The sequence below is a fragment of the Xenopus laevis genome, chromosome 8L (assembly GCF_017654675.1).
Source record: "Xenopus laevis strain J_2021 chromosome 8L, Xenopus_laevis_v10.1, whole genome shotgun sequence".
NCBI lineage: Eukaryota > Metazoa > Chordata > Amphibia > Anura > Pipidae > Xenopus > Xenopus laevis.
This window is the reverse complement of record NC_054385.1, coordinates 9,267,058-9,292,977: the sequence shown is the minus strand read 5'-3', so window position 1 is coordinate 9,292,977 and position 25,920 is coordinate 9,267,058. Positions and strand designations below refer to the sequence as shown.

At 42.2% G+C, this 25,920-nt stretch overlaps 2 protein-coding genes across 3 annotated transcripts in view; one reads left to right on the top strand and one right to left on the bottom strand.

The window, feature by feature from the left end:
• The window catches only part of ptpa.L (protein phosphatase 2 phosphatase activator L homeolog), a 39,589-nt gene extending 38,005 nt beyond the window's left edge, over window positions 1-1,584 (bottom strand). Inside the window, 2 exon segments of the mRNA NM_001096031.1 lie at window positions 464-570; window positions 1,512-1,584. Of these exon segments, the coding sequence (NP_001089500.1) occupies window positions 464-570; window positions 1,512-1,536 (132 nt within the window). The 5' untranslated portion in view covers window positions 1,537-1,584.
• Window positions 1,585-1,902: 318 nt separating this feature from the next.
• Window positions 1,903-25,318, top strand: crata.L (carnitine O-acetyltransferase a L homeolog). 2 transcript variants are annotated; one of them, XM_041572463.1, is made up of 15 exons: window positions 1,903-2,123; window positions 8,145-8,300; window positions 9,912-10,172; window positions 12,037-12,155; window positions 14,213-14,266; window positions 14,370-14,535; window positions 15,400-15,574; window positions 17,585-17,763; window positions 17,851-17,951; window positions 19,277-19,396; window positions 19,645-19,767; window positions 20,267-20,402; window positions 20,575-20,637; window positions 20,907-21,044; window positions 22,843-25,318. In XM_041572463.1, the coding sequence occupies exons 2-15, from the start codon at window positions 8,274-8,276 to the stop codon at window positions 23,056-23,058; spliced, it is 1,878 nt and encodes a 625-aa protein (XP_041428397.1). In that variant the 5' UTR covers window positions 1,903-2,123; window positions 8,145-8,273; the 3' UTR covers window positions 23,059-25,318. The 2 variants fall into 2 exon arrangements, with proteins under 2 accessions (XP_041428397.1, XP_018096873.1); XM_018241384.2 differs by lacking the exon at window positions 8,145-8,300 and having other exon boundaries at window positions 1,907-2,123.
• The last annotated feature ends 602 nt before the right edge of the window (window positions 25,319-25,920 follow it).

Genomic DNA, 25,920 nt, shown 5'->3' with positions numbered 1-25,920 from the left:
GTAACAGGAAGAAGTGTGGAAGCAAAAGACAGAACTCTGTCTGTTAATTGGCTCATGTGACCTAACATGTTTGGTATGTTTGTGTGCACCGTGAATCGAACAATCCCAGGGGACCGTCATTTTTTAAAATGGCAGTTTTCTATTTATGATTACCCAATGGCACGTACTACTAGAAAAGAATAATATTATGAAAATGGTTTATTTACATTTAGCAGGGTTTTACGCATGAGCTGTTTTATGCAATATCTTTTTTATACATTGTTTGGGGGGTATAGTTTTCCTTTAACGAATTCAGCCCCATTTGTCCCGGGACGTGGGGAGTCAACTGGGCAAAGGAAGGGGTTGAGGAGATAGGCACGAGCTGTACCTGAGGGTTTGGGCTGACCCCTCCAGCACTATGAGCCCAGATATGAGAGCAGAGAGGAAGGAGAGCCATGCACAGTAGCACACGCTTTGGTCATACCTGTGATCGTTTCCACTTGCCCATGTCTGGAACCATGTTAATCTCCTTCTTTGGTACAATAAATGTGTGTCCGACGAGGGACGGAGGGATCTCATCCTCTGCATGATCTGCCAATCAGGAAACACCCAGCATTAGTACAACCCATGCTCTATACCTATAGTACCCATAGAAAGATCTGTGCTTTATTTTCTAATAAATGTGGGTGCATATCAAGGAGTCTTGTCAGCAATGTGTGTGTATGGAACCAATAAGGGAGCCAATGGATTGGCATGGGGTTCTGCAGCAGCAGCTGAGGTCTATATTCTCTGCACAGGCCTGGGTGAGAGGGCAGAGATTACTAAACACCGAGCACATTGTCAACATTAGCTTGAGTAACAGTTAAAGGGGTTGTTCACGTTTCAGTTAGCTTTCAGTATGGTGTAGAGAGTCATATTCTGAGACAATTTGCTATTGGTTTTCATTTTTTATTATTGGTGATTTTTGAGTTATTTAACTTTTTATTCAGCAGCAGCATGTAGCTAATACACAACTCCCAGCATCCTGCAATAGCCATGTAGCTAATACACGACTCCCAGCGTCCAGCAATAGCCATGTAGCCAATACACGACTCCCAGCACCCTGCAATAGCCATGTAGTTAATACACGACTCCCAGCATCCTGCAATAGCCATGTAGCTAATACACGACTCCCAGCACCCTGCAATAGCCATGTAGTTAATACACAACTCCCAGCACCCTGCAATAGCCATGTAGCTAATACACAACTCCCAGCATCCTGGGATGTTCATAAACAATTCTCAGCCTGCTTCCATAGCTTGGGTAGTGCAATGACAACAACTAGCATCCAACCAGGACTCCCACTAAGCTCACCACGAGGACACTGGGAGCTGTAGTTCAGCTAGGGCTGAGGCATGTTTCTGTACAGCGAATCCCAGAGGCAGAACTCTCTCACATGGGTAAGTTTCCATAGAAACCAGCCTGGCAACGTCACGTGACACAGCCGAGCAATTTCTCGATTCTGGGGGGCGATAATTATTGGGGTGACAGACCTGTGTGCTGCTCCTTCTCAGCCATCTTCCTGCAGCCGGGCTTTTTGTCACCTTTCACCTCGTTCAACTACGCCCCCCTCACCCACGTGACGCTAATGAAGCTGCAATAGCGAATGGAACGATCCCTCTGTACAGAAAGTCACTTGCCTGCTCCTTGTGATCTCCCAACCAATTATATAAACCTTTGCCAGACACAAACATGGCGGCCCTGGAATTCTGACTGGGACATCTTTAAGAAGGGCGGGTGCCTGTATTTGTTTTTCTTTTATGTGCCTCGCGTTGTTATTCACATTAACTTTGCGTACTGAACCCATCATTTACAATCACTTCGTATGTTTTAGTGAAGAAGGCGTGTGTCTAGGAGGAGTGTCAAGTGACAGAAGAACAGATTGGGCCAATGTTTTGCCCACAGTTAAAATGGCCACTGCGCCCCTCCCCTCTCCCAGTTGTGTTGACAGATCAGAAATGAAGTTCCACTTTTGCCCTTGTGACTGACAGTTCCAGGGGACAGGGGCAGCTCAGAGATCGAGTCACACGGAGACTTTGGACTTGGGCTCCCGGGAGCATTTCCCAGCAGGGCAGATAATGTTGGCTTTCATAGCAAGGAGCATGGTAAGTGCTGGAGATGATCATGGGGCAAGTGCTGGAGATGATCATGGGGCAAGTGCTGGAGATGATCATGGGGCAATTGCTGGGGCTCCTCAGTGGGCAGTTTACGTGGGGCTGCTGTGTCTGTGTGGGGGTGTTGTACTGAGGGTTTTGGGGCAAGGGTTGGGCGTTTTACATGGATACAAGCAAGATACTGGGGCCCAAAGCACAACCATTCCCAAACTTTGGAGATATAGCATTTTATTAAGCTACTTATTAGTCAGTGACCCACTGGGACCCCTATACCTTATGAACCCAAACAGCCACAGGGTCTGCTTTCTTTATAATCCTAATAATATGTGTATAGTAAGATGGTGCAGGAATAGTGTGTATAGTAAGCTGGTAGTAGGGATAGTGTATAGTAAGGTAAGCTGGTGGCAGGGATAGTGTGTATAGTAAGGTAAACTGGTGGCAGGGATAGTGTGTATAGTAAGGTAAGCTGGTGGCAGGGATAGTGTGTATAGTAAGCTGGTAGCAGGGATAGTGTGTATAGTAAGCTGGTAGCAGGGATAGTGTGTATAGTAAGGTAAGCTGGTGGCAGGGATAGTGTGTATAGTAAGCTGGAGACAGGGATAGTGTGTATAGTAAGCTGGTAGCAGGGATAGTGTGTACAGTAAGGTAAGCTGGTAGCAGGGATAGTGTGTATAGTAAGCTGGTGGCAGGGATAGTGTGTATAGTAAGCTGGAGACAGGGATAGTGTGTATAGTAAGCTGGTAGCAGGGATAGTGTGTACAGTAAGGTAAGCTGGTGGCAGGGATAGTGTGTATAGTAAGGTAAGCTGGTGGCAGGGATAGTGTGTATAGTAAGGTAAGCTGGTGGCAGGGATAGTGTGTATAGTAAGGTAAGCTGGTGGCAGGGATAATGTGTATAGTAAGGTAATCTGGTGGCAGGGATAGTGTGTATAGTAAACTGGTGGCAGGGATAGTGTGTATAGTAAGCTGGTGGCAGGGATAGTGTGTATAGTAAGGTAAGCTGGTGGTAGGGATAGTGTGTATAGTAAGGTAAGCTGGTGGCAGGGATAGTGTGTATAGTAAGGTAAGATGGTGGCAGGGATAGTGTGTATAGTAAGCTGGTGGCAGGGATAGTGTGTATAGTAAGGTAAGCTGGTGGCAGGGATAGTGTGTATAGTAAGGTAAGCTGGTGACAGGGATAGTGTGTATAGTAAGGCAAGATGGTGACAGGGATAGTGTGTATAGTAAGGCAAGATGGTGGCAGGGATAGTGTGTATAGTAAGGTAAGCTGGTGGCAGGGATAGTGTGTATAGTAAGGTAAGCTGGTGACAGGGATAGTGTGTATAGTAAGGCAAGATGGTGGCAGGGATAGTGTGTATAGTAAGGTAAGATGGTGGCAGGGATAGTGTGTATAGTAAGCTGGTGGCAGGGATAGTGTGTATAGTAAGGTAAGCTGGTGACAGGGAAAGGGGCTGGAACTGTGGGATAGCGTGTATAGTAAGGCAAGATGGTGTCAGATAAATATATATACTGTGTCCAACTTGCAGCCGAATACATTTCCCAGCATCCATCCCTAAGCAAGTCACATATGGAGTGGAGGCACATAATACCCATTTTAGCTCAGATCACATATGGCACAGAGCAAAGTCTCACTAGGTTAGCTCGTGGGACCTAAAGCCCCAGCCGCAGCAGAACCTCTTGGGCTCCCGAGATGGTAAGGACCTTCCCCTGAATCCACAACTGACACACAGCAGCCTTACACCTGCCCCTGTGTGGGGTATCACTGTGTAGCATGGGGTGTGCAGCATAACTTACTAACCCTCTGATTGTGTCTGCTTGCACCATAACATACTAGCAATTATGTTCTATCAGTTGGCCTTGTAACCCATAGCAACACCAAGACCATAACAAATGGAATAACTTTACCCATAACAACCGACCAGCAATATTTTGGGGGGTGTAATTCATTTGCATCAGCTGAACCCCAAGTGCAACAGTAAAGCATTAGTTACACTCACAATTGCGGTAGTGCAGCTGTGTAACGTGCACAATTTGGGGGTGCAGCAGTTGATTAAAGGGGAAATATTACCAAAGGAAAGCATCTTCGTATGGTCTATGTTGCCCGAAAAGCTGTATTTCCATTCATGTTTGTATTTATTGATGTCAGTGGGAGCTGCCATATTGGTGGGACAGTCCCTCCACTGAGCAAGTATCATGAGCAATGATAGAATACCTGCCAATAGGCATTGCAGAAAACTGGCTTCTGCTACATTGATTCAAGAGTCAGAACGAAAGAAGGGATAAGCAGATTGTGCTTTTAGTTGCACTTATATTTACTAATACCCCCAGCAGTGGCACCCACACGAGACGTTAAACGTCTTTGATCCTTTGAGAAAGTCCCAAAAAGTCTGACAGTTAGAGCCACAACAATCTGCCAGTTGGACAGTGTGTCCCCGGGCCGTGCATCTGTTCTATTACTGTGAGTGCTGGAACGGCGCCCCATAGCAGACATATTTTGGGAAGATTGCATTACCGACGGGGCTGTTTCTGTACCCAGGCGTACGGAGCGACATTTAGAAGCGGCAGTCGGTGGTTAATGCGTTCCTGTTCTATATGGAACGTGGCAGAAAATTGGTGCATAAAGGTTAAAGGGGTAGTTTACCATAAGTTAATTTCTAGTTGTTATAGAATGGCCCATTCTAAGCAACTTTTCATTTGGTCTTCATTGTTTATTTTTCATCGATTTTTCAGTTATTTGCCTTTTTCTTCTGACACTTTCCAGCTTTCAAATGGAGGTCACCGACCCCATCTAAAAACAAATGCTCTGCAAGGCTACAAATGTATTGTTATTGCTACTTTTTATTACTGATCCCTCTATTCAGGCATCTTCTATTTATATTCCAGTCTCTTATTCAAATCCGTGCATGGTTGCTAGGGTAAATTGAACCCTAGTTACCAGATTGGTTAAGATGCAAATTGAAGAGCTGCTGAATAAAAAGCTAAATAACCAATAATAAAAAATGAAAACCAATTGCAAATTGTCTCAGAATATCACTTTCTAAATCATACTAATAGTTAATGTAAAGGTGAATGATCCCTTTAAACGCAAGAGGAGCGGCTTAGACATTGGCGTTTCGTTTGGGTCAAAGTTTGAGTATTTGTCGATTCTACTTGTGGATTTGTTGTTTACTTTTTTCTTTAACGAGCAGTGACAATGCTGTGGTTCAAGGGTCAGGCAGTATCAGTGAAGCAACTAGAAGATACCGGGCCCCACAGCATTGCCATTTTAGGGCCCTCCTATATGTCAGAAATAAGACACTTTTTAATAAACTTTATACATTTACAACTTTTGTTATAACTGCTTAAAGGGTTTGTTTACCTTTAAATTAACTTTCACTATGATGTAGAGAGTGATATTCGGTGACAAATTGTTTTTATCTTTTATTGTGTTTTTTTTTTAGTTATTTAGCTTTTTATTCAGCAGCTCTCCAGTTTACAATTTCAGCAATCTAGTTGCTAGGGTCCATATTACCCTAGCAACCACGCATTGATTTTAATAGGAAGCTGGAATATGAATAGGAGAGGCCTGAATAGAACGATGAGTAATAAAAAGTAGCAATAACAATACATTTGTAGCCTAACAGAGCATTTACCTTTTAGATGGGGTCAGTGACCCCCCATTTGAAAGCTGGAAAGAGTCAGAAGAAAAAGGGAAATAACTGAAAAATCTTTGAAAAATAAATAATGAAGTCCAAATGAAAAGTTGCTTAAAATTCTATAACATATTAAAAGTAGGGATGCACTGAATCCAGGATTCGGATCGGGATTCGGCCAGGATTCGGTCTTTTTCAGCAGGATTCGGATTCAGCTGAATCCTTCTGTGCGGCCGAACCGAATCCGAATTCTAATTTGCATATGCAAATTAGGGCGGAGGGATATTGCATGAATTTTTGTCCCAAAACAAGGAAGTAAAATATGTTTTCCCCTTCCCACCCCTAATTTGCATATGCAAATTAGGATTCGGTTCGGTATTCGGCCGAATCCTTCGTGAAGGATTCGGGGGTTCGGCCGAATCCAAAATAGTGGATTCGGTGCATCCCTAATTAAAAGTTAACCAGTGTCCCATTGGGCCCCATAATGTTTGTTGGGTCTGCTTCTTCTAGAGCTAAACCTCTGATCTGCAGTATAAATAAGTGGGGTCTATGATGAGAATCCCCAACACATCAGCACAAGGAATAGGCTTTCATGGTGTTCATAGATGTGTTTAAGCGTAAGCTCTTCAGGATAGGTGGGGGGGTGTGAATGATCCTAATAAATGATCTGTCCATATGAACCCAAGTTTAAACTGTCAGTCACAGGAGGAGGATCAGCCATTCCATAGAAAGTTCCACTGGTTTGATGAAGTCACCAATGAGCAGATTTTTGGCTGATTTGAACACCAAAGTGGTGGGTCACATTGAGCTGATCCAGTTCACCATCCAGACCCACTGATCGTATTAACATCTTAGGACTACATCTCCCAGCATGCCCTACCAGCACCCTTGATTTAATGTCTTAAAACTACAAAAATATTTAATACTATAGTATTAAATATTTTTGTAGTTTTAAGACATTAAATCAAGGGTGCTGGTAGGGGTTGTTTAAAGGGGTTGTTCCCCTTCCAAAAACAGCCTAATATTTTACTATTATATATATTATTATAAGAATGTCCTATTCTGATAACACAGGTATGGGACCTGTTATCCAAAGTGCTCTGGGTTTTCCAGATAACGGATATTTCTGTAATTTGGATCTTCATACCTTGAGTCTACTAGAAAATCATGTAAACGTGTGTATTGAAACAAACAATCTTTCTTGGAAAGATCTTTTCCAAGAAATATCGTAATTGTTACATCTATGGCCACCTTAAAGGGGTTGTTCACCTTCCAAACACAGTTGTTTTCAGATTGTTCCCAGAAATAAAGACTTTTTTCAATTACTTTCCATTATTTATTTTTTACTGTTTTTCAAAAATCCAAGTTTTTTGTCTCTGGTGTTTCAGTCTGGCAGCTCAGTAATTCAGGTTCAGACTCTAAACTGTTACAATTGTGCAACATTTAGTTGATGCATTTCTCAGCGGCATCTCTGTAGTATTAGCAACTATTGTATCAATTCTAACAGCTGCCTGTAATGAAACCCAGTAACATAAGAAATGTATCAACTAAATGTATCAATTAAGAACAGTTTTAAGGGTCAGCGACCCCCCCTCCTCCCAGATAGGGTTGCCACTTGGCCAGTATTTTACCAGCCTTACCAGTAAAAATGATGCTTGACCCCAATTTTATTAATAGGGAAAGAATCGAAATATATAGAAAATAGAAAGTAATTGGAAAAAGTCTTTATTTCTGTTGAACAATCTGAAACCAACTGAACTGAAGTGCTGGAAGGTGAACAACCCCTTTAAAGGACCAGTAACATCACTTTAAAAAAAAAAATTGTTAGTATAGAACGAAAAAAAAAAAACACAAGGACAAATTAAAATTTTAAATTGCTAAGTCTTTATTAAGAAATAACTTACCGAAACTCTACTTGCGCTCCCCTTCAGAAAGCGATCGGGCGATCCATCGTGCGGAGCTCGATTTCTCCTCCCTGCCTTCCTTATAGAAGATAGCCAGGGAGGACAAATCGAGCGCCGCGTGATGGATCGTTGCCGTGTTGACTTTTCTCAAGTTTCGGCAAGTTATTTCTTAATAAAGGCTTAGTGATTTAAAAGTTTAAACTGTCTTTGTTTTGTTTTTTTGTTCTATACTAACATTTATTTTTTTTAATTATTTTACTGATCCTTTAAGGCAAATTAATTTCCCTTTTAATTTCCCACTTTTGATCATGTTCTCATGCCTTTGCTGTAAATCAGGTTCCTTTACTCTCCCTTTATGTCACTTAATCATCTCTGTAATTGTATATTAATTATAGGTTCATATTTAATAGGCCCCAGATGCTCGCCAATGTCATGCCGCTTTGGGTGTCAATGACTCCTCTCTTGTTTTCTCGACAGAGTAAAACACTCGTGTAAGTTGGCAGTTTGAGCCTGCATGTATATTGCACTGGGGAGCTGGGAATACAGGTTAATCTTAAAGAGACAGGTAAAAAGGTACCCTATTTTGGGGCCAGCCCACTCCCAGCAATGGAAGACAAGTCCGTGTCCATTAAGGTACAGTATAGTATAGCTAAATTTGTTTATGGTCAAAACTGTCAAATTCAACTAGAGAGTTATTCAAATTCAATTGGAGTTTTTAAAAAAAATTGAATTCGACTATTTGCCTACTAAAACCTGCCGAATTGCCGTTTAAGACAACGGGAGACGTCCAGGGATCAATTTGGAATTGTCTGCACCCTTCCTGACATTTGAGTTTTTGAGAAAACATCTTGAGAAAAGACTCGAATCAAATTCGATTCGAGTTTTCGGGTCGGTATAATTCGTCCGAGTTTGGAAAATTCTATTTTTTTTTTATTAAATTTCGATTGGTCGAATTTATGTGAGTTTAGAAAATGAAGGCCAATTGAAAAGTTGCTTAGAATTAGCTATTTTACAACATACAGGTATGGGACCCGTTATCTAAAATGCTTGGGACCTGGGGTTTTCTGAATAACCGATCTTTCCGTAATTTGGATCTTCATACCTTGTCTACTAGAAAACCATATAAACATTAAATAAACCCATTAGGCTGGTTTTGCTTCCAATAAGGATTAATTATATCTTACTTAGGATCAAGTACAAGTGACTGTTTTATTATTACACAGAAAAAGGAAATCATTTTTTAACATTTTGATTATTTAATTATAATTAGGGATGCACCGAACCCGGGATTCAGCATTTTTCGGCCGAACCGAATCCTAATTTGCATATTCAGATTAGGGGCTGGGAGGGAAATCACGTGACTTTTTGTCACAAAACAAGGAAGTAAAAAATTGTTTCCCCTACCCACCCCTAGTTTGCACGGGCAAATTCAGTTCGGTATTCGGCTGAATCTTTCACGAAGGATTCGGGGTTCAGCCAAATCCAAAATAGTGGATTTGGTGCATCCCTAATTATAATGGAGTGTATTGGAGACAGCCTTTCCTTAATTTGGGAACTTTCCAAATAACCAGTTTCTGGCAAACGGGTCCCATACTTGTACTAAAAGAGAACTAAACCCTAAAAATGAATGTGGCTAAAAATGGCATGTTTTATATAGTGAACTTATTGCACGAGGCTAAAGTTTCAGCTTGTCAATAGCAGCAATGATCCAGGACTTCAAACATGTCACAGGGGGTCACCATCTTGGAAAGTGTCTGTGACACTCACATGCTCAGTGGGCTCTGATTGGCTGTTGAGAAGCTAAGCTTAGGGCTCGTCACTAATTATCCAGCAGTAAATGAGCTTCCCCTGTAATATAAGCTGATGCTACAGGTTTGCTGATTATTAAATTCTGATGCTAATTGCACTGGTTGCTGTGCTGCCATGTAGTAATTATGTGTATTAATTACTAATCAGCCTTATATTGTGACATTTCTATTCTATGTGTACTGTATATTGTGAGTGGGTCCCTAAGCTCAGTAAGTGACAGCAGCACAGAGCATGTGCAGTGAATCAGCAGAAAAGAAGATGGGGAGCTACTGGGGCATCTTTGGAGACACAGTTCTTTACTGCTAAAGGGCTGTTGCCTTGGGCTGGTACAGAAGTCCAAAACATAATCTACAACATTTCTAGCTACTTCTTTAGTTTAACTTTCCTTGTCCTTTAAAGGTGAACCACCCCTGTATTGATGGTCTGTTTTTACAGGCTAAGCCGGTGCGTTTGGTGAAGCCCGTATCACTGGTGAAGTTACCCGGGAGGTACCTGGCGCACCAGGAGGGCCTACCCTGCCTACCAGTGCCCCCGCTGCAGCAGACCTTGGACAAGTATTTGCTGGCGCTGAAGCCTCTAATCAGCCAGGAGGAATGGAGCCATACCAGCGAGCTAGTGGAGGATTTCCGAACATCCGGCGTGGGCGAGCGCCTGCAGAAAGGGCTGGAGAGGAGAGCCAGGAAAACGGAAAACTGGGTAATTGTTAGGAATAGGGACAAATAATCAGTGGTCAGGTTGTACCTTCCCATGGACTATAAGATCCAATGGTTTGCACATTCCCTCCCATAAACTTGATTATTTCAGGAAGGGTACAGAATATTTAATTGATTGTATTTAGAAAGTTTCTTATTTCAGTATAAGGAACTTCATATTAAATTTTCATTTTCGCGATAGTTCCCCTTTAAGCTGGCCATGCACTATAAGATCCAATCGTTTGCACACGAGTGAATCTTTCCCCCCGATAAACTTGATTATTTCAGGAACGGTACAGAATATTTAATTGGTATTTAGAAAGTTTATTATTTGCAGTATAAGGAATCTTATATAAAATTTTAATTGTCGCAATATTTCCTCTTTAAACTGGCCATGCACTATAAGATCCACAAGTGAATCTTTCCCCCCGATAAACTTGATTATTTCAGAAACGGTACAGTTAGGGATGCACCAAATCCACTATTTTGGATTCGGCTGTACCCCCAAATCCTTTGCGAAAGATTCGGCCGAATACCAGAATTTGCATATGCAAATTAGGGGTGGGAAGGGGAAAACATTTTTACTTTCTTGTTTTGTTACAAAAAGTCACACGATTTCCCTTCCCACCCCTAATTTGCATATGCAAATTAGACTTCGGTCCTGCCGGGCAGAAGGATTTGGCTGAATCCGAACCCTGCTGAAAAAGTCCGAATCCAGAACCGAATCTTGGATTCGGTGCATCCCTAATTTCAGTTTGAGGAACCTTATATTAAATTTTAATTGTCGCGATAGTTCCCCTTTAAGCTGGCCACGCACTATAAGATCCACAAGTGAATCTTTCCCCCCGATAAACTTGATTATTTCAGAAACGGTAGAGAATATTTAATTGATTGTATTTAGAAAGTTTCTTATTTGAGTATGACGAACCTTATATTAAATCTTAATTGTCGCAATATTTCCCCTTTAAGCTGGCCATGCACTATAAGATCCAATCGTTTGCACGCGACTGAATCTTTCCCTCCGATAAACTTGATTATTTCAGGAACAGTACAAAATATTTAATTGATTGTATTTAGAAAGTATCTTATTTCAGTTATGGATGCACCAAATCCACTATTTTGGATTCAGCCGTACCCCCAAATCCTTTGCAAAAGATTCGGCCGAATACCAAAATGAAAAAGGTGGGAAGGGAAAAACATTTTTACTTTCTTGTTTTGTGACAAAAAGTCTGACAATTTCCCTTCCCGCCCCTAATTTGCATATGCAAATTAGAATTTGGTTTAGCCGGGCAGAAGGATTCAGCCGAATCTGATTCCTGCTGTAAAAAGGCCGAATCCGTGCATCCCTAATTTCAGTATGAGGAACCTTATATTAAATTTTAATTGTCGCGATAGTTCCCCTTTAAGATGGCCATGGACTATAAGATCCAATCGTTTGCACACGACTGAATATTTCCCTCCGATAAACTTGATTATTTCCGAAACGGTATAGGATTTTTAGTTGATTGTACTTAGAAAGTTTCTTATTTCAGTATGCTGAAGCTAATATAACATTTCATTTTCGCGATAGTTCCCCTTTAAGGTTAGCACAGCAACCAATCATCAGTTAGCTTACATTTTTCTTCTGTAAGCAGAATAATGTAATTACTCACTGGATGAAAAAACCCAGTATACCTGTAACTGCAATTGTTTCCTTCCTGGACAAGGATTTATTTATTCTCACTCTCCCTTCCAGTATATTGAAATCTTTCCTATTATGAGTATGTCTGGCAGGACAGAGGGAGAATTGCTTATTGCTGATGATTTGTAATAATAACAAAGGGTTAATTTTATTTACTTTCCATTTTCTCTGCATGGTGACATCTCAGCTGTCGGAATGGTGGCTGCATACAGCCTATCTGGAATACCGTATGCCAGTGGTGGTCCATTCCAGCCCGGGGGTGGTATTACCCAAGCAAGACTTTGTGGATCGTCAAGGACAACTAAGGTAAAGATCTAACAAAAAGCTCATTTTGACCTTGAAGTCACATCTGCACAATGTGAAACACTGAACCCTATGCAGAGTAACCTTTCCCTCAATCCCCGTGGATCCCATTGGTCTCTGCCAGAGCTTAGTACTAAATACCATCTGACTATAATAATCGCACTGAGCTGGGCAAGGTGCCCACTCCAATAACTCAGGGTTGCACTTGTCCAGTGCAAGTGGTGATCACACCAGCAGCTCCCAACTACTTATTGTAATTTATCTGCAACTACTTCCTGCTGTATAAAAGGACATTTACATATATTTATTCGTCATATTCTTTTGTTATCTACCAGTGTGTACAGAGTAGGAGATGCACTATATGGGTATAGCTTATTGTGTGCCCAGAACATTCCTTCTCTGTATATTTGTATTTATACATATGGGAGGAGGAGGTGCCATATTGATTCCCTTAGACAGTACAGTATGAGGGTATAGCTTATTGTGTGCCCAGAACATTCCTTCTCTGTATATTTGTATTTATACAAATGGGAGGAGGAAGGTGCCATATTGAATGAGGGTATAGCTTATTGTGTGCCCAGAACATTCCTTCTCTGTATATTTGTATTTATACATATGGGAGGAGGAGGTGCCATATTGATTCCCTTAGACAGTACAGTATGAGGGTATAGCTTATTGTGTGCCCAGAACATTCCTTCTCTGTATATTTGTATTTATACAAATGGGAGGAGGAAGGTGCCATATTGATTCCCTTAGACAGTACAGTATGAGGGTATAGCTTATTGTGTGCCCAGAACATTCCTTCTCTGTATATTTGTATTCATACATATGGGAGGAGGTGCCATATTGTTTCCCTTAGACAGTACAGTATGAGGGTATAGATACTATAGCTTATTGTGTGCCCAGAACATTCCTTCTCTGTATATTTGTATTTATACATATGGGAGGGAGGTGCCATATTGATTCCCTTAGACAGTACAGTATGAGGGTATAGCTTATTGTGTGCCCAGAACATTCCTTCTATGTATATTTGTATTTATACATATGGGAGGAGGGAGGGGCCATATTGATTCCCTTAGCCAGTACAGTATGAGGGTATCGATTATTGTGTGCCCAGAACATTCCTTCTCTGTATATTTGCATTTATACATATGGGAGGAGGGAGGTGCCATATTGATTCCCTTAGACAGTACAGTATGAGGGTATAGCTTATTGTGTGCCCAGAACATTCCTTCTCTGTATATTTGTATTTATACATATGGGAGGAGGAGGTGCCATATTGATCCCCTTAGACAGTACAGTATGAGGGTATAGCTTATTGTGTGCCCAGAACATTCCTTCTCTGTATATTTGTATTTATACATATGGGAGGAGTGAGGTGCCATATTGATTCCCTTAGACAGTACAGTATGAGGGTATAGCTTATTGTGTGCCCAGAACATTCCTTCTCTGTATATTTGTATTTATACATATGGGAGGAGGGAGGTGCCATATTGATTCCCTTAGACAGTACAGTATGAGGGTATAGCTTATTGTGTGCCCAGAACATTCCTTCTCTGTATATTTGTATTTATACATATGGGAGGAGGAGGTGCCATATTGATTCCCTTAGACCAGGGGTCCCCAACCTTTTGAACCCGTGAGCAACATTCAGCAGAAAAAGGAGTTGGGGAGCAACATAAGCATGAAAAATGTTCTTGGGGTGTCAAATAATTGCTGTGATTGGCCATTTGGTAGCCCCGGTGTGGATTGTCAACCTACATTGAGGCTCTGTTTGGCAGTACATCTGGTTTTTATACAACCAAAACTTGCCACCAAGCCTGGAATTCAAAAATAAGATTCTGCTTTGAGGCCAACGGGAGCAACATCCAAGGAGTTGGAGAGCAACATGTTGCTCACGAGCTACTGGTTGGGGATCACTGCCTTAGACAGTACAGGATGAGTTTATAGCTTATTGTGTGCCCAGAACATTCCTTATCTGTAGATTTGTTCATACTGTTTCTTATTACACTCGCTGTCTCTATCTTTTTTTTTGTAATATGGGTCTTGTTCTCTCTAAGGTTTGCTGCCAAGCTAATTGAAGGTGTTCTGGACTTCAAGACCATGATAGACAAGTGAGTCCGGTGGTTCCTCCCACAGATTAAATATTTGTCTATATGTCCTCTTTCATTTTCAGCCTCTGTTTTAAACGCATCTCTGTATTTTCCCCTGACCCAGTGAGACCCTTCCTGTAGAACATCTAGGCGGCAATCAACTTTGTATGAATCAATATTACCAGATCTTATCATCTTGCCGCATTCCGGGTCAAAAACGCGACTCTGTTGTCAATTACAGTCGGGCCAGCAAGCCCCCTACCCACATTACTGTGGTCCACAACTTCCAGGTGAGCTGTTGTAAATAATGTCATTTATTATATGGAATGATATTGGAAATTATGTACCTCCTTGTCATAAAGTTTAAGGCTAGGAGGAGTCACCAAGGAATTTTATGAGCATATATTGGAACATATATTGCAGGCTATACAGTTATACAGGGAACTCTGAATATCACTCATGTATTATAAGGGATAATGTACCCCCAACTGTAAATGATAAGGATATTAGAAGTCACTGAGGGGTTGTTCTGTGACCATATAAAGGCACAAGGCTGCAGACTGAGTTATACAGGGAACTCTGAGTATCACTCATGTATTATAAGGGATAATGTACCCCCTACTGTAAATGATAAGGATATTAGAAGTCACTGAGGGGTTGTTCTGTGACCATATAAAGGCACAAGACTGCAGGCTATACAGTTAAACAGCGAACTCTGAGTATCACTCATGTATTATAAGGGATAGTGCACCCCCTACTGTAAATTATAAGGATATTAGAAGTCACTGAGGGGTTGTTCTGTGACCATATAAAGGCACAAGGCTGCAGGCTGAGTTATACAGGGAACTCTGAGTATCACTCATGTTTTATAAGGAATAATGTACCCCCTACTGTAAATGATAAGGATATAAGAAGTCACTGAGGGGTTGTTCTGTGACCATATAAAGGCACAAGGCTGCAGGCTGAGTTATACAGGGAACTCTGAGTATCACTTGTTTACATAATATATTTGATCATTGATCAAGGTCCTAATGATGACCGAAATGTTAGACACAAATGGTATGTGATTATATATATATATATATATATATATATATATATATATATATTTATTTATTTGCACATTTACACTCTTGTACTTTAACTCTGCTCAGTTTTTCGAGCTGGACGTGTATAACAGCGACGGGACGCCTCTGACATCGGATCAGATTTTCACTCAGCTGGAAAAGATATGGGGAACGTCTCTGCAAACAAACAAGGAGCCAATCGGAATCCTAACTACCAATCACAGGAACAGCTGGGCAAAAGCCTACAATAATCTCATCAAAGGTAACCGTTGGCGCGGTTGGGCACATATTAACCATATGAGAATAATACATCTGCTGTGTTTATATGTTTTATGTTTATATAGGCCTGACATGACATTGCTGATGATGAGGCTAATCATAAGTTTGATAGATGGCAAAGAGCTTGCCAGAAGTTTATCCATTTCAATGGGAGCAGCCATGATTGCTCTGATGAGCTTCTCTTATTTGCACCCACACTAATGTAACAGTGACCTCTGGTGGCCACATCTAAGGGAAGCTGATTGAATGCTCAAGCATATTTACCAAATAATAGCAGTTGAAATGAGCATCTTTCAGGCAAGGGGAGAAAATGAATGGACAGTGACGGCACAGTGGTTAGCATTGCTGTGCTGGGGGTCTAGGTTCAATTCCAGCTAGGATGCTCTTTGCAAGAAGTTTTTATATCACCCCCCAAATATTTGCATAGGATTCCTCTAGAGATGCACCAAAGCCAGGATTCAGTTTGGGAATTTGTGGCATGTAACAATTATTCTGCATGGAATGCTAATTTATGTGTGCAGATTAGTGTTCAGATTTGATTCCAGATTCAGCCGAATCTTGCATTACAGAAGTATCACTTGTTTCCCTTACATGAAAAGCATGCAGGCACATATGCAAATTAGGATTTGGTTCGGTATGCGGCCGAATCTTTTGCGAAAGAATCAGGGGTTCGGCCGAATCCAAAATTTTGGTTCGGCCAGGCAGAAGGATTCGCCCAAACTGAATCCTGGATTTGGTGCATCCCTAATTTAGAAAGTTTCTTGTTTCAGTATGCTGAAACTTATATTTAATTTGTAAGTTTCTCAATAGTTCCCCTTTAAGCATAGAGCAGGAAACAAGGGTTTTCCTTTCCGCACAGTCCCACATACCTGCCCTGCAGCACTGCATGTATAAATTTGCTTTGTCCTGCAGTATTTATAAGTCATGCCTTTTCCAATAGCAGCAGAAGGCTACATTTTTTGCTCCCGTTAATCCCTGAAGCAGCTGGAGGGCTGGATTTGTGCCTTGCCGCATACCACATCAATAGTCCAGATGGGAGCCCGATACAACTATTCTGCATTTGATTCGAATCTAAGTTTTTGAAATCACACCAGAAATGCACATGGCCTCCTGAAGAAACACTTCGTCTTGCCATCCCCTTCTCATAAGTCCTTGGCACTGCTTGCAGGCATGCTGGGAAATATTCAGCTAACCGCACCATTCACATATGTGCCCCTGATTTTGCTGTGGTTAGGAACAACTCCTTTTTGCTATTTTGAGATCCGAGGGCGAACAGAAAGCTGGGAGTAGTTTCTGGCGCTAATGACACTAAGGGGCAGGTTCGGGGAGATTAGTCGGACCGACAACAAATCGCCTTTTCTTCGGGGCGACAATCTCCCTGAACTGCCTTCCCGCCTCACAAGGAAACTTCGGGCGACTTCGGAAAATGAAGCATCACGAGTGCCATCCCGGTGTCGATTTTTCATTATAGCCGACGGGAAGGTAGGGGAATGCATTTCAGGGAGATTGTCGCCCCGAAGAAGAGGAGATTTGTCGCCAGGGTGACTAATCTCCCCGAACCCCTTACCCATAGGGTGAATTATCCAAACTCGATTCTAGTTTTAATTCAAATTAAAATTTGAATTTCGAGACTTATCATACTCTGGCCCTTTAAGAACTTGAATTCAACTACAAAACCTGCCGAATTACTGTATAAGTCAATGGGAGAGGTCCAGGGACCAAATTTGGTGATGTTTGCAGCCTTCCTGACATTCGAGTCTTTTTCAGAGAACAAAACCCTAATCAAGTTTTTTTTAATTCGATATGAGTTTTTCTAATTCGAATCCAATTTGATTCAAGTTTTCGGGTCGATTCAATTCGACCGAGCTGAGAATATTCACTTTTATTAATAAATTTCGATTGGTCGAATAACGAGTTTATAGGAGTCTTAAAAACTCACATGAATTCAAAATTCGACCCTTGATAAATGTGCCTCTAACTCTTCTGCCCCCAGATAAAATCAATAAGGAATCAGTGCGCACAATCCAGAAGAGCATCTTCACCGTTTGCCTCGATGCCCCCATACCGAGGGTCTCCGACGACCTGTACAAGAGCCGTGTGGCTGCTCAGATGCTGCACGGGGGCGGGAGCCGATGGAACAGTGGGAACAGGTGGTTTGATAAAACACTTCAGGTAAAAAAAAACAAAGGATGAAAATGCTTATAACAACAGTGACCTTCATGCCCCGCGGATCCTTCCCAATGTTGTTTTTGTTCTCAGTTTATAGTGGCTGAAGATGGGTCATGTGGACTGGTGTATGAGCATGCTCCTGCCGAGGGGCCGCCTATCATCGCCTTGGTCGATCACGTTGTGGAGTACACGTAAGGTTTCACATTTGCACCTATCAAAGGTTTCCTCTTTTTACATCTCTTTACATAGATCAACATGGCCAACAAGATTTTCTGAGCCCCATGGTCCTCGCTCACTCCAGTCCCCAGCCCCACCCACAGTAAAAAAGCCATACAGACAGCTCTAAAAACCGTACCCCCCCCCACACACACACACAAGTTAAAAAAAAATCTGGAACCAGGGCCCCCCATAAAAGTTCTTAAAAAAAAAAATTGGTGGCCAGGGGCTTAATACCATTTTTTAATAAACACATTGGTGGCTTCAGCATCAGCTCATTCCATAGCTTAGGGTCTTTTCGGGGCTTCAGCTTCGGCTCCTTTCATAGCTTAGGGTCTTTTTGGGGCTTCAGCTTCGGCTCCTTTCATAGCTAAGGGTCTTTTCGGGGCTTCAGCTTCAGCTCATTCCATAGCTTAGGGTCTTTTCGGGGCTTCAGCTTCGGCTCCTTTCGTGGCTTAGGGTCTTTTCTGGGCTTCAGCTTTGGCTCCTTTCATAGCTTAGGGTCTTTTTGGGGCTTCGGCTTCTTTCGTGCCTTAGGGTCTTTTTGGGACTTCAGCCTCAGCTCCTTTCGTGGCTTTGGGTCTTTTCGCGGCTTCAGCTTCGTCTCCTTTCATGGCTTAGGGTCTTTTCGGGGCTTCATCTTCGGGTCCTTTTGCAGCTTCAGGTCTTTTTGCAGCTTCAGCTTCGGGTCCTTTAGTGGCTTAGGCTCTTTAGGGTTTCAGCTTCAGCTACACTCGTGGCTTTGGCTCCATTCGCGGCTTCATCTCTTTGGGACTTTGGCACTGTGAAGGGGGGCCCAGCTAATCCGAAAAGTGCAGCACAGCTGGGCCCCCATTAGCCCCGGCCCGGTACTTATATACCCCCTGTGCCCCTCTGATGGCGGCCCTGGCACCAGTAGAGGTACAACACATTATTGGACCCATGATAATAAGCTCACCAGCCCCTGACTGTAGGGTTGGAATGGCCTCAGTTTTCCTGGTGGAGAAAGTTCTGGTGCCTTCACTGCATTACATTGCTTTTCCCCATAGATGAATTTAAATGGACCACCAGATGTAGAGCTTTATTTGTTACCTTCAAAGTGCCATACCCTACTGTGCAGAAAGCACAGCCCTCTGGTGCAAAAATAAGCTTGGATCTAAAGTAAACCATACTCTGACCACCATATTAAAGAGAAAATATCTATGTGCACCCCCTGAGCTGGGTTTGAACAGAAACTGTCAGCTCCATGTGACAGGCCAATGGGAAATCTTCGTTGAGGACAGTGAGTTGGGGCTGATCTATATTATCTGTGTTCATGCAGAAAAAGGCCTGAGATGATTCGCTCACCAATGATTCCCCTGCCATTGCCGAAGAAACTGCGCTTTAACATCACTCCGGAAGTTAAGAATGACATTGAGAAAGCCAAGCAGAACCTCAACATGTAAGTGCAAGGGTCACCTCCTCAAAGATGGCACCTGATAGAGAATCTAAGGGTCATTTTAGGCTCTGTAGCATACATATTGGGTTTGTGTTGCATGCTAGCAATGTTGTTGCAGGCCTTGTACTTACTACCTGCCATAGGAGGGTGACGAAATCCTAATTCTTTGTTGCGCATTAGTTCTCCTTTAAAGGATAATGCAATGGCTATTCATGAATGCAAATTTCTGATCTGTTCCTTCCCTCCTGTAGAATGGTTCATGATCTGGACGTTAAAGTCTTCGTCTTTAGCGTATTCGGGAAAAATTTCCCCAAGTCAGAGAAAATGAGCCCGGACGCCTTTATACAAGTGGCCCTTCAGCTTGCCTACTACCGGTAAGATTCATTGCAGTCTGCAGTTGCAAGCTTCAGTTCTTCTGGTTCTGAATGTGGCTAACCTGAAAGCACCTTTTGTACTGAGACAATCCTTGTGGCGGTTTTCAGGTTCTCAAACGTGCAATGATTCAGTTTGAATTAACTTTTAGTATGAGGCAGACAGTGATATTCTGAGACAATTTGATTTGTTATCTTTTAAAGTTCTTAAATGATTTTACTTTTCATTCAGCAGCTCTCCCGTTTAGTATTCAGTAGCTCTCTGGATGCTTGGGTCCAGTTTCCCCTAGCAACCAGGCAGTGGTTTAAAGAGACTGGAAGATGAATAGGAGAGGGCCTGCATAGATGGTAGCAATTAAAGGAGTTTCATAGAGCAATAGTGTTTGGCTGCTGGAGTCAGTGACCCCCCATTTGAAAGCTTGAAAGAGGCACAGCAAAAAAGCAATAAATATACGTTTGGCTAGGTTATTCATTGTAACTGATGTTAATGGCTTATTTAAAGGATGTACAAGCAAGTATGTGCAACCTACGAGAGTGCCTCTCTCAGGATGTTCCGCCTGGGAAGAACGGATACCATCCGCTCGGCCTCGATTGATTCAATGAACTTCGTGGAGTCCATGGATGATCCGAGTAAACAGGTGAATGGAAATATCTTCTTTTTCTGTCTTTATAACACTACCATTAATGGATCCCCATTCGCTTAGAGGCAAGAGGGGGCCTGCAGCAACCCTTATCCGCCCCATGGCACAATAATGTTGCATAATACAAAGCATTAAGTTGATATTTTCTTAAAAATTGCTTTTGTTTCAGAACCAGGAGAAAGTGGATCTACTTCGAAAGGCTGCACAAGCTCATCGTGCTTACACTGACACGGTAAGGTACAAAGTACAGCTAACACTGTCAGAATTTACCCTGCTGCTCGCATAGAAGCCTGGGGGCTGTAATTTGAAGCGAGTGAATTCAGTACTCGTGAGTCCGTGTACCAAGGGAGATTCTTCGTCTCCAATACTGTCAGATCAGCAGTATCAATCAGACTAGTAGCGCAATAGAAAACTCAGATAGGATGCCTACTCCATACTCCTTTACACGTGGGCAGCTCAGTCCGATTGGTGTCAGATAATTTATTCTCTGTTATTCCGTAGGCTATAAGTGGCAAAGCTATAGACAGGCACCTCTTGGGACTGAAGCTTCAAGCCATCGAAGATCTCGTCAGCATGCCAGAAGTCTTTATGGATACATCATATGCAGTGGCGATGCACTTTAACCTCTCAACCAGCCAGGTACTAGTCTCCTGAATGTGTTTCCCTTGTAGAGAGAAACTATTATACAGTTAACATTGTCCAAGAAATACCTGTAAAATCCATTCTTAAAAGACATGAAGAACAAATATTCTTATAAACATGCCTAGTGATGTCATCATCACAAAAAAAAAGTCACGTATCACAACTCATTGCAGCCTTTATATGGTCACAGAACCCCTCGATGACTTCTAATATCCTTATCATTTACAGTAGGGGGTACATTATCCCTTATAATACATGAGTGATACTCAGAGTTCCCTGTATAACTCAGCCTGCAGCCTTGTGTCTTTATATGGTCACAGAACAACCCCTCAGTGACTTCTAATATCCTTATCATTTACAGTAGGGGGTACATTATCCCTTATAATACATGAGTGATACTCAGAGTTCCCTGTATAACTCAGCCTACAGCCTTGTGCCTTTTTATGGTCCCAGAACCCCTCAGTGACTTCTAATATCCTTATCATTTACAGTAGGGGGTACATTATCCCTTATAATACACGAGTGATACTCAGAGTTCCCTGTATAACTCAGCCTGCAGCCTTGTGCCTTTATATGGTCACAGAACCCCTCAGTGACTTCTAATATCCTTATCATTTACAGTAGGGGGTACAGTATCCCTTATAATACAGAAGTGATACTCAGAGCTCCCTGTAAAACTCAGCCTGCAGCCTTGTGCCTTTATATGGTCACAGAACAACCCCTCAGTGACTTCTAATATCCTTATCATTTTCAGTAGGGGGTACATTATACCTTATAATACATGAGTGATACTCAAGAGTTCCCTGTATAACTCAGCCTGCAGCCTTGTGCCTTTATATGGTCACAGAACCCATCGTGACTTCTAATATCCTTATCATTTACAGTGGGGGTACATTATCCCTTATGATACGAGTGATACTCAGAGTTCCCTGTATAACTCAGCCTACAGCCTTGTGCCTTTTTATGGTCCCAGAACCCCTCAGTGACTTCTAATATCCTTATCATTTACAGTAGGGGGTACATTATCCCTTATAATACACGAGTGATACTCAGAGTTCCCTGTATAACTCAGCCTGCAGCCTTGTGCCTTTATATGGTCACAGAACCCCTCAGTGACTTCTAATATCCTTATCATTTACAGTGGGGGTACAGTATCCCTTATAATACAGAAGTGATACTCAGAGCTCCCTGTAAACTCAGCCTGCAGCCTTGTGCCTTTATATGGTCACAGAACAACCCCTCAGTGACTTCTAATATCCTTATCATTTACAGTAGGGGGTACATTATTCCTTATAATACATGAGTGATACTCAGAGTTCCCTGTATAACTCAGCCTGCAGCCTTGTGCCTTTATATGGTCAAAGAACGTGTCAAGATCATTTTAATGTTATACTAGGGAGCCTCTGGTATAGGGACCAAACTGGAGGCTGATTGAGAAACAGGCATGCAGGAGTTAACAACAATAATAGCTTTTATTCAGCAGAACACACATAAAATGAAGAGGCACATGAGGGAGGGAACTTTATTGCCTTCGTAAATAGGGAATTGAAATTATACGCAGTGTGAGTTGTGTCTTATGACTCTTGTATAAAGTAGAAGTCACCTTGGCGTCTTGTGACTTGTATAAACGCACCATGCTGGCAGATTTGTACCTTTATATGGTCATGAAACTCCTCAGTGGGCTATTATAATATTATTCCATATATATATATATATATATATATATATATATATATATATATATATATATATAATCCCAGCTGACTGAATCGCTGACCCACCTTATTATATGCAGGTACCAGCTAAGACAGACTGCGTCATGTGCTTCGGCCCCGTTGTCCCTGATGGTTACGGCGTATGCTACAACCCCATGGAAGATCACATCAACTTTTCGGTCTCCGCGTTCAACAGCTGTGCTGAGACAAACGCCGCTAGACTAGCACATTACCTGGAGCGGGCGCTCTGTGACATCCAGCAGTTGGTGCAGCACACCCTAAAATCCAAATTGTAAGGCAGGGTCTAACCGAGCATTGCTATTGGCTGTGCTTTCACAGAAGCCTGCCAATGGGAAGAGCTCGACAGTTTACCGACAGTTGCGGGGAGGTTAGTTGTGAGACTGCACGTTTGAGGCCGCATCATCATTAGAGAACTCTATAGAAGAGAATAATTTGCCAACAAATTCCATGGAATGAAGTGAGAGGAAGCAATGAATGAATTTCTATGAATTCCAGGCACCCAAGTCAAAAACATGGCTGCTTCCTATTCATTTAGTAATGGGCCATTTGTTTATGTTTCACCAAAATAATTGGAAATTCAGTATCACCTTCACATTTGTGTTTCCTATAAAGCAATCGATGATTTTAAAGGGAATATAACCCTTAGGTACAGATGAAGCCTCCTCCATTTATTATGCCCCAAAACCATGCTGCACCAGACCACTAATAACTCATATTGTTTCCTATGTGGACAATCTAATCAACCGGTCCATGCGGTTTGCCTCATACAAAAGAATGCAAATTATTCCTTTCCACACTACAAGTTGCTCATTTTGCACCATCTCAAATACTACAGTATGGAAACATCGGATACTGTGTGTCTAAAATATTCTTGCTCAGTCCACAACTGTTCCATGCGCCGATCCCAAAAAGAGGGTGGCTTAGCTATGCTGGTGGCGGGTTAAGTGAAAATATTCTATGTAGACCCCAGATGGCTGCCCACAGGTGCCTACATGTAAAATATGGCCCTGGCCACAGCAGCATTACATAGGCAGAGGGATGTGAATATCTATGGGGAACGACTTTAGCTGGAGATAGCAACATGGCAGCTGCCTCTTTACTAGGGATGCACCCAATCCACTATTTTGGATTCGGCCGAATTCTTTAGTGAAAGATTCGGCTGAATACTGAACCGAATCGGAATCCTAATTTGCATATTAGAGGTGGAAAGGGGAAAACATTTTTTACTTCCTTGTTTTGTGACAAAAAGTCACGCTGTTTTCCTCCCTGGCCCTAATTTGCATATTCAAATGAGGATTCGGATTTGGTTTGGCCGGACAGAATGATTCGGCCGAATCCTGCTGAAATAGGCTGAATCCCGAACGGAATTCTGTATTCGGTGCATCCCTACTCCATGTACTTTAGAGTCTCATTTCAGGGGGAAAAAAACCAGTGCTGACTTCTACTTATAAACAATGAGAATTAAAGGAAAACCGAAAAGAATCTGACTAGAAATGTGTATTTTATATACTGAACTTACTGTACCAGGCCAGAAGTTCAGCAGCCCTAGAACAGTAATGATCCAGCCCTTCAAAGTTGTCCCCAGCAGATCCCCATCTTCTTGTGTATGTCAGTGGCACTGCACATGCTCAGTGTGCTCTGGGTTGCTGCTGAGAATCGAAGCTTAGGGGCCACTAGAAACCATCAAAACACAAGCAAAAAGTCCGTTAGAGTCCTGCGCGGAACCTATTTCTAAGACCGTAACCTGCATATTTACCCATTTTGATCCGCTACCCGACCCCGCAACTGCCTTATCCACAACCCGACCTGCAACCCGCCGACCACCATCAAACCAGAAGTGACGACATCAAAAGTGGGCGGGGACAGAAACAAATTTTGTGAAACTGTAAAAGGAGTGAAATTTAGATGAGACCCGCGGGTATACCTGCACCTGAAAATCCTCCCCTCATTCCGCAGGGTGCCTGCTTTTTTTGCGGGTAACCGACCCGCTGCAGGACTCTAACGTCCATCATAGAGGCTCATTAATAATCAATTCTGAATTCACTGGTTTTTAAGCTGCTGTGTAATGTGAATCTGATGATGAGCCTTGCAATGTGTATTTTACTGTATATATACAGTATATTGTGAGTGGGTCCCTATCCCCAAGCTCAGGTAGGTGACAGCAGATCATAGCAGGTGCTCTGAATCAGTAGGAAGAAAGATGGGGAGCTGCTGGGCATACTCAGAGGCACAGGTCTTCCCTGCTAAAGGGCTGGTTGGTACAGAAGCCTAAACAAGTGAGAAATATCAGCTGCAAAGTCAGTTTTGACCCTCTTTAAGTAGCCCGTCCTCCATATTTGCTCAAGTCAATATAGAATACCGGTAGTTTTTTTGTAAATGAAAAATCTGTGGGTGGAGACTTGAATGTATCGTTAAATATTGGGTAAAGCCTTTACCGTTTTTATAAATTCCTTAAATTCTGTTAACAGGAAACGATGGCCTTGTTTGTCTGTGTTTCTTGTCAATGGTTTCTAATAAATATACGAATATCAATCAGCTCAGCTGCATTTTTGTTATGTGCTCTGAAATGCAGACTCTGCGCCAGTTGCTTCACCAATGAATAACTAATGCTGCCCTTTGATTGGTTGATGCTATTCCTATAAGCCTGAATTAATTACAAGTATCTTTCACCTCTGATTAAACTAGTTAGGAAGTAACTGCATTACTGCCCTTTGATCGGGTAAATTCAAGAGGACTAGATCACTTGGCAGCACCTTACAGCAATCTGTTGCTAGATATAACCCATCTATATGCGAACATATACCTAGGGAACATTCTTTGATATGTAGAAGCTGTGAATTCTGTATTAGCCCAGTAGCATTTTCCTCCTCTTCCTGCGTCTGCGTCATTCAGGATATCCCCACAGTAGCTCCGCTAGATCCCAACGTGGATATGGAATTGTGGTCATTGTGTTCTGGGAGGATATCCTGGAAACAGGCATGAAACTTCAAACCTTTGAAGAGATGGCAATGCTATTTATTCCACACCCCTTGTTCACAAGCCTATCATGCTCCCATATATAAAGGCAAAGTTAAACAGATTTTTTTTTTACACTCCAGCTGTAAAGGAACAGTGATTAAGGTGCTGCAATTTTATCA